Here is an 8933-nt window from a genome sequence, read left to right on the forward strand (position 1 = left end):
CTTTAGCCGAAAAAAAAGGGAGGGGGGGGGGCTTACGCATTCCCACATGCATAAATGTGTTTTCTTTTAGTTCTTGAATGACTGTGTTCTCCTATAATTTGGTTTTGGAATTGTTGTAACCATCATGTTTAAAGGAACCCCCTCCCCAAACGTATTAAAAAAAAAAAAAAAAAAAAAATTCCTCATGTCTAAAAGGTATTCTCTGTTATCTGGGGGCGTTCACTAATAAAATTAGGGTATAATCATTTTGTCAAAAAAAAAAAGCATAATATGTATACTATAGACTAGTTAAATTTAGGTACCCACTATGCAAATAGGGAAATGCTTTGGTTACAAAAAAATTCTACAAAAGTAAATTTATAAACTGACATGATTTGATGTAGTATGTTAGATTGTAAAATTAATATCATGGTGAAGTAAATATAACATATTATATCAAGTTATGTCAATTTATAAATTTATCTTTATGTGATTTTTGTGTGATTATAGCACTTCTCATACACATATATAACATTAATGGTTGTTCTTCCATTCCTCTACACTTAATATTGTTATATTCTCTCTTACTAATGACTTGTTCATGTGTTCTTGCCCCATAGTACACATCTTTTTTCTTCTTTTTTTTTGGGCTTATTCTAAGTCGATGGTGGTGCTTCCATTCTTGTATGGTCTACTTCATTGTTCATATGTTTATTTTGTGGAATCACCACTTGTTTTAAAAACTTAAGAGATATATAATGAAATGAATTTAAATGTGTAGTCAGAATTTAAATTCAGAACTTCTACCATAATGTAACGTAGAATTAACATTTATCCCAAAAATTAAATATAATGAAAGGAGAGATTTAATAATTTATATTTATAGTAAAAATGATTATTGATTAATATAATTGCTTAACAAGCAGTCATTTAATTAAACCACGTATCTCATCAGCAAACTACTTCATGTATCTTAATCACTTAATTTATACAGTACTGCCCGTAAATCTTGGTGAAAAGATGGGTCGCATTTTCTACACTTTCGGTTCAAATCTGAAATGCTGGGAGACTATTGATCAAGGGACGTTTACGTGGAATCAATGCAAACCGTTGCCAAAAGAAAAATGTCTCTTAATTTTATTCTTTGATGTATTACTATAGCGTGATACCATGTGACTTACTAAAATGTCTCTTCATTTTATATACATTGATGGAATATCTTCCAATGAAAAAATGACAAGTAGAGCATACACCTTGTTTGGTTACACAAAGTGCATTAAAGATATTTTTAAAATTTTTTGAAAATCATTATATAAATATAAAAATCAATACAAATTTACAAACTCCAAAAGAAATTACTTTTAAAAGATTATATTTAAACAGTTTTTCAATTCTACTAATCTACTCTAATAACTTAATTCGATACAAAAAAATTTCTCTCTTTTTCAAAATTCAATAAATAATCCATTAAAAGAAAACTATAAAAATTGTTGGGAATTTTTCATAATGAAATATTCCTGTGTCACATCTATCTAAAAAATAAAGGGATTATTTTTTGAAAAGTCAAATTTGCCCTCAATCACCCGTTAGACTGACAAATCACTCTCTATGGCCACGGTGAAGGCCGGCAAGTCGTGTTCATCTAACGGTGTTCCAAGGTCAATTGCAATGGTCCTTCGTGCAGCGATGGTGGGTCTGCTAACCCATGGAATGGGGGGTCCGCCAACACTTTCGGTTCCAACACACACGACAATCCGAATATGTATATATTGTTTTATTTTAAGCTTTATGTTTTTTATTTGTTATAGAAAAAATGTTATATTTTATCTTACTAATACAACATTCAATATAAGAGTTCTACTCATTCTTTACATATGAATAAAAAGATAAAAAAAAAAAATATATATATATATATATATATATGTATAGCATAAAAATAAAGAATAGAATTTTTCAATATAAAATGTTGCGTAAGTTTGCAAAGAATGTGCAGCAAAAGCTGTCTTAAGATGGATAAAGGCATCGAGAGAATATGGATTGAGGAAGCACCAGAAATTGTATGGAGTGATCTGTTGAAAGATAAACTTTGTAACGGATGATTCATTCAATAAATATATGAGGTTCCTTTCAAAAAAAAAAAAAAGATGGATAAAGGCATCAAAATGCAATATTAAACATATAATAAAATTTTTATGCCTTCCAAGAATCAAAGATCAAGTTGAAGTAATTATGAAAGTCTCTTTCAATCAACAAAATATAACACACAATAATTCAATATGACTTAGTCGTAATGTTATAGTCTTTAAGATCCCTCTTTGTGGGAAATGAATAGGAGCGGCTCTAGATCTCTCTTTTTTACTATTCTTGTGCTACTGTTGTTTGTTTTAGATTAACTATTAGAGACTAATAGAATCTAATATCTTATGACCACTTAATTATCAATAAAATATTTGCTTAGAATACTAGCAGTTGTCTTAATAAATTTTTGTCAAAATTTAATTAGAAAAATCACTTTTATAAATTTAGCTAGTTACTTTTTAACAATATTAAATAATAGACTTAATAAATTTATTATTATATTAAAATATTGATTTAAAATTTTCATTTATTTTAATTTTAAGTGTAATTTAAATATTTATTTTTTATTAAAAAATTAGGCATTAAATTTTTAATACTCATAATCAAGAACTACTTTTTCCTTAAAATAAAAATCGAAAAAAAAAAGTCAATGTCATAGTTTTTGGTACCATACCTGTATTGGCCTAATGGCCAGTACAGGTATGGTACCTGTTTCGTACAGATCAAAATACTGGTCATACCGGCTGGTACCGACCGTACCAGCCTGTATTTCGGCTTGTACCGGCCGGTATTCCTGCCATTATCTTTTTTTTTTTTCCATTTTTTTAAACTATAATCTTATTTTTTGACCCTCAATTCATACCAAACTATTTATAATTTATATATATATATATTCATGTATAATTTATTCATATATAGACTATTATTTTGAAATATAATTTATATATATATTTATATATATATATATATATATATTTATATATATATAATTTATGTATATATCGACTATTCCAAAACGGTACCAGTACTGAAATATTTCATTTCAATGCCTTAACCAATACGACATCCGGTACGATATTTAAAATATTAGTCAATACACGAAATTCAACCAACTACACAATCAATAACTCATTAATACATATGTCTCTGTATGTGTCGCTTGTGTGCGCGAAAGTACTAGCACGCAGCAGCTTGGGAGTAGAGGTTATAAATACCAGTGGATTAATCTTTGGCTATAAATACTATTTATTTGTTGAGTCTATTAAAGTAAATTAATTGTACACCCTAACTATTTTTTTGACTAAAATTTGACTTTATTCGGTGCATTACTAGTGCTCTTAGTCCACCTCTTCCTTGTTACCTTCAAGGTATTATATTTTTCCTTATATGTCTCATTTTCACTAGGTAAAAAATATTCTGATTCATTGCTTTCCAATCACTCATAATCCACAAGTGTGTAGGGCTCACACGCCACCCAACCCATGCATAAATCCCACGCGTTATCTCAAAATTGTTGCCTCTATCATCTGATACCATGGCAGTAGCAGGTTCTTCGGCCTGATATCTTTTAAGATCACTCCACACCGCTGTCTTCCCATCCAACACAGGTATATGCGTTTAATATATTTTGATCCTAATTAATTGAACACTGCATTAAATAGTTAAAAGTTTTGCTACATACAAATATAATTACGTACTAATCTGTGTACCAATACTGATTTATTCATACTTAAAATTTAAATTAACACTATTTTCAATAAAATCTACTTTTTACCAATCATATCACATTGATGCTCAGATTAGTGTATAATTATACTTCTAACTATATTTTTCCAATAGTTAATTGCTACTTGTTGCGGCCCTGACCGTAGCGTTTCGTTGGACTACAACAAATTGCCTCTTTTGACGTTCCTTTCCTGAACTAGGGCCTGCACAATCAATTCACTGGTATTTCTTCGGTATTTTTCTTTTAAATACCGCAAGCATTGTAACAGACATTTATTCGAAGTAATAGATAACTCACTGCCCTTACATTTAGAACAAAGGACAAGGTAAATTGTGCAGTCCTCTTATCTCTACGTGACAGCTTCACCTGTCATCGAAAATGTCAACTTTTGAAACCATTCATTGGCCAATTTTACCATTTTTTACTAACTAAAAAATAATAAAAAGAACAAAGTGCAATAAAACGATTTTCTTTTTCTTTATTAAAACCTGCAATCCATATAATAGCTTCATAAATCAAAGCCCTCAAATAACAAATGGCAAACCGACACGTCTAGGTCGGTAAGAATTCTGGACAAATTTGATGAAGAAGTAGAGCTATTGTTAATTATACTAGTGGAGTTCATATTAAAGACAATTAAAGCCAGCCTTGACCAAGTTGAACATGTCACACCGGGGATATCTATAGGCTGAAAGTTTAAATAAAATTAATGGAATGCTAAGATCATAAAACTCTAAGCTTAAACATCTCAACCCCATCCTCCATTCCTCCAAATAGAAACCCCACACTTCTAGGCAAGTGAAGAGTTCTTAAACCACTCAAATCTAGGAATCAGTCGCACTCTAGAACAACCTCCATTGACGATAATGAGGGTTATGATCCGACCACTTTTTCAAAAGTAGAATTGAACATAGAAGATATATGAGATTTCAATTCATCATTCACATGATTTCACCTACAACAACCCCCCTTCTCCAAGCAACACAAAAAAATGGAACAGCAAGAAAAAAAAAAAAAAACAGAGAGACAATACATGAAGGAAGCATCATAACCCCTATAGTAGAATATATCATAATTAACGTTATACAATCCGAGCAGCTCAATGTTAGGTATCGTAGTTCCACAGTAATTCAGAAGAACACAAGATTAGTTAACAAATTAGCTAACTCATGCTCAAGCCATTGCAACTAAGCAATCTTACAGATAGTATAGCTGGATCACATTTTCATATTTCACTGATAACCACTGAACTATAAGTGCTTGATTCCATTAGTCAAGTTTGTAATGTCTGGGAAACTTAGAAATCATCGGTGTTCTTTCAAGAAAAAAAATAAAAAAATCACCCATGCACAACCAGAATAACGCTGGAGGGTCCAATAACGGCATGGCCTCAAATCAAAGCCCAAAGGCCCAATACCCTTAACGGAAAGTCATCCAAAGAGGCCACTTGGCCGCCTTGGTTATTAGGAGAGATAAATCTTTTCTAATAGATATCCACAATATGGCAATCAGATAACTCTAGTAATTTAGGAATAAGCCTCACAGCTAAGTACAATGTGAACCTCATCCATTTATAACGTTGATCCAATGGGTTTCTACATATTTCTATGCCTATATATATGGGTAACATGTAACCCTCAACCCATCTGATTACACTCTTAAATTATTATCCATCATTTGTTACTGACTTAGGTATCGGAGTTGTCTTAAGCACCCAGTGCCACCCACATAGCAGCTTGTAGGTTGACGATTATGTTTGGTAATGGGACAAGTCATTTACAAACGCCTCACCAATTTTTTTTTTTTTTTTTTTTTTTTTATTTTTTTTATAGGTAATCAAGAAGTTTTATTCACCAAAATAAGGCATAGCCCATTTTCACAGGATTGAAGTATGTAACAAGAGTTTACAACCGGCCTCACACCCACTTTTCAAAATTATGCTCTCACAAATAGATTTATAAGAACTCAAGGTTTGTGAGTTACATTAAAATCATTTAATTTGTATCAACTTATTAGCCGCACAATCGTTACAATACTAAGAACGAGCATCTTGAACTTCCATATACACAGCCATTTACCCCAAAAAATTGAACGCAAAGTATCTGGTAACCATACATACACATACCATCCATTTCACAGACATACATGACAGTGTATGAAATCGTAACTGGTAACTTAAAATAACAGGCACAGTAGATCAAGCAACAAAAGAAAACACAAATTTTATATCCTAACAATTTCTGTAATACTCGAATTTAACAATAGCCATTTTGTAATAGTTTGAAGTTTCTACCTCAAACTCCCCAATTTGATTACTGCTCCAGCTCCAAAAATCTACCTTGTTAACTCGCTCACAATTCGAACTCATCCTCAAGCTTCAGCGCCTCAGCTGCTGCCTCCTCCTCCTCATCATCGACCACAAAATACGGGTTGTGTGCCTCAGGTTTGAACTTGTACCCGGTGAACACATAGAACGCCAGCGTCGCCAACTCCGCAGCCACGACACTGGTCCAAAGATACCGGTACGAAGTGATAGTCTCCAGTGCATACACCACCACGCGGGTAAAATAAATGTAGCAAATCACCACGACGTAATACTGCCTAAACAAGGTCAACTTCATCAAATTAACCGCCGCCTTGCCGTCGGTCCTCGCCGCCTCGCGCAGGTTCTTTATCGACCACACGATAGGGAACAACACCGCGCAGCAGCAAACCACATCGACCAGCAAAAAGACCTGCTTCCAGGTGACCCAATCCTGCGCGAACGGCCCGTTCTCGTCGATAGCGACTTGAGCGATGTTCGCCACGACCTGAAGCGGGATCACAATCATCAAGACCTTCTTCTCTTTGTCCTGCAAATAGGGCTTCAAAAACGACCAGCCCGTGCCGATCAGAACGATCAGAGTAAAGAGTGTAATTCCCTTCAAGAAACTGAATATATAGAACAACACGTCCCATCCGTGCGCGCTACCGGTGCGCTTGATGTACGATTTGTCCTCGGCTTCGCAGAGCAGGTTCAGAGCTTTGAGGATCAGAACGGCAAGCATGAAGAAATGAATACCGAACACGGTCAACCGCTTCTTGTACAGAACGGAGATCCAAAGGCCGGCGAGAGCAAAATAGACCAGAGAAAAGAGGAAGTAAATCCTCGGGAGAATGGTCTTCCCGGCGGAAAGGTAGTCACGGCGACTGCTCTTGCCGTCAAGATTGTACATCGCCGACGTGACGTCCATGGAGACCGAGAGCTGGCTCTCGAGGCAGTTGGCGAAGACGAGCGTGTACTGATCGGCGTCGGTCTCATTGAATACGGTGCTAAAGGCTTTCGCGTCTTTGAGCCTATCGAATGTGTAGACAACCTTGACAAGTTTGGAGAGGAGGGCGCACGAGACCTCGCGGTCCTGCAGCTCCTGGAGCACGTGCATCCAAGAGTCCCGGGTGCAGAGGAAGAATCCGACCTTTGTGAGATCGAGATTCGTGGCGGAGAGGGAGATCTTGGAGACGTTGAGCTCCAGAAGGCCCGTGTGTGTGAATCCAAACTCGTCGAACGGAATAATCTGCCGGTTGTCGGATCTTACCTCCGTGAATCGGATCTCGGCGAGGGAGACAGATGCAGAGAGGAAGAGGAGGAAGAGAGAGAGGAAGACGGAGCGGGTCGAGAACGCCATGGAAGGACTGTATAGATCTGAAGGAGATCAGATCGGAGGTTGAATTTTGTGGTCAGGAGAAATTGGATTACAATTTAACTTTGGAGTTGAGACAAAAGTCTTCGGAGACCACAAGAGAAGAAATTGAACAGGTAGGGGTTAGGATTCAGGAACCTTCAGCTTCACTTCGTGCGTGGAGATTGGGGTAAGGTTTTTGTCTTTTGGGAGAGAAATCAGTGTGTTCGAAAGTAGGGCTCACGCGTCTAGTTTGTTTAGGTATGAAATTCAATAAAATATTAATAGAATAAATTTTTAAATATAATTTTAATTTAAAATTTTAAAAAAATTATGTCTAATATTTATTTCAATACGGAGGGAATCTATGTTTTCAACTTTTAATATCAATTCCAATGGTTTATATATTTTATTTTTTAAAATATATCATCAAAATTTTTTATTATTATTATACATATTAACTTTTACAATATATTATATATTAATTTATCTATTTTTTTACATCATTTAAATGTTATATTATTTAATAATTTATTGAAAAAATATAAGGAAAGAGAAACTATTGTGAGAGACAAATTACATGAAAAGAAAAAAAAAATATTTTTACATTTATGTATAGTTCACACTCGATCTAGCTTAACACTGTACAAAATGTAAAATAGATTTCAAAATACATAATCCGTTGGAGGTAGTTTTGAATTACTTTCCTTCAAATTTTAGATAAAAATGAGTTTTACCAAATGTATTGGGAGTGCTCTAAGGGTTTGTTTAGAAATATATATCATATCAAAATTTTTATCTTATCTCATTCTTAAATATAATTTAAATATAAATATTTTTAAACTAATCATTATAATTTTTTTAAACTAATCATTACAACTTTTCTAAAATTTTAAATAAAAAATAAAAAACAATTCAACTTTTTTAAATTTTCAAACAAAAATAATATTATAAAACTATATTATAATAATATTTTAACTTTATACTATTTTTTATTTAATTTTTTCTCTTGCCATTTCCAAAATCTAAAAAATACTCAATTTAAAATATCTAATCACTATTCACAAACTATCTTATTATTATTTATAAAATTCACATCTCATCTCACTCTTCAAATGAACCCTAGACTATCAAATTAATTTTAAATTTTTAGTTTTTAATAGATTTAGATGGAATAGCAAATTAGAATGATGTTAAATTGCATTTAGATCTTATTTAGGGCCTGTTTTGAGTTGTGGTAAGAATCTTAAAAAATGTTTAAATAGTTTTAAAAGCTTTTTAATAAAAAAAAATTATATTGTTTGAGTATTAAATATTAAAATATTTTTAATTTCAAATAAATTAAAAAGTACATTTGATAAAAAAAAATTATTTTTGTGCGTTTGGATGTTAAGTTAAGTTTAGATAAAATTTAAAAGTTGAATAAAATATTGTTAGAATATTATTATTATTTTAAAATTTGAAAAATTGATTTATTTATTATATTTTAT

General features: G+C 32.7%; 1 protein-coding gene across 1 annotated transcript; it reads right to left on the bottom strand.

Annotated features, from left to right (window-relative positions):
• Nucleotides 1-5871: 5871 nt before the first annotated feature.
• Nucleotides 5872-7699, bottom strand: LOC122281531 (protein CANDIDATE G-PROTEIN COUPLED RECEPTOR 7). Its single transcript, XM_043093093.1, has one exon. The coding sequence runs from the start codon at nt 7447-7449 to the stop codon at nt 6136-6138; it is 1314 nt and encodes a 437-aa protein (XP_042949027.1). The 5' UTR covers nt 7450-7699; the 3' UTR covers nt 5872-6135.
• Between the last annotated feature and the right edge of the window lie 1234 nt (nt 7700-8933).

Source organism: Carya illinoinensis, chromosome 11, assembly GCF_018687715.1.
Source record: "Carya illinoinensis cultivar Pawnee chromosome 11, C.illinoinensisPawnee_v1, whole genome shotgun sequence".
NCBI lineage: Eukaryota > Viridiplantae > Streptophyta > Magnoliopsida > Fagales > Juglandaceae > Carya > Carya illinoinensis.

Bases quoted from the DNA above. Each gene is read 5' to 3' on its own strand.
- LOC122281531 (XM_043093093.1), bottom strand. From the start codon at position 7,449: ATGGCGTTCTCGACCCGCTCCGTCTTCCTCTCTCTCTTCCTCCTCTTC.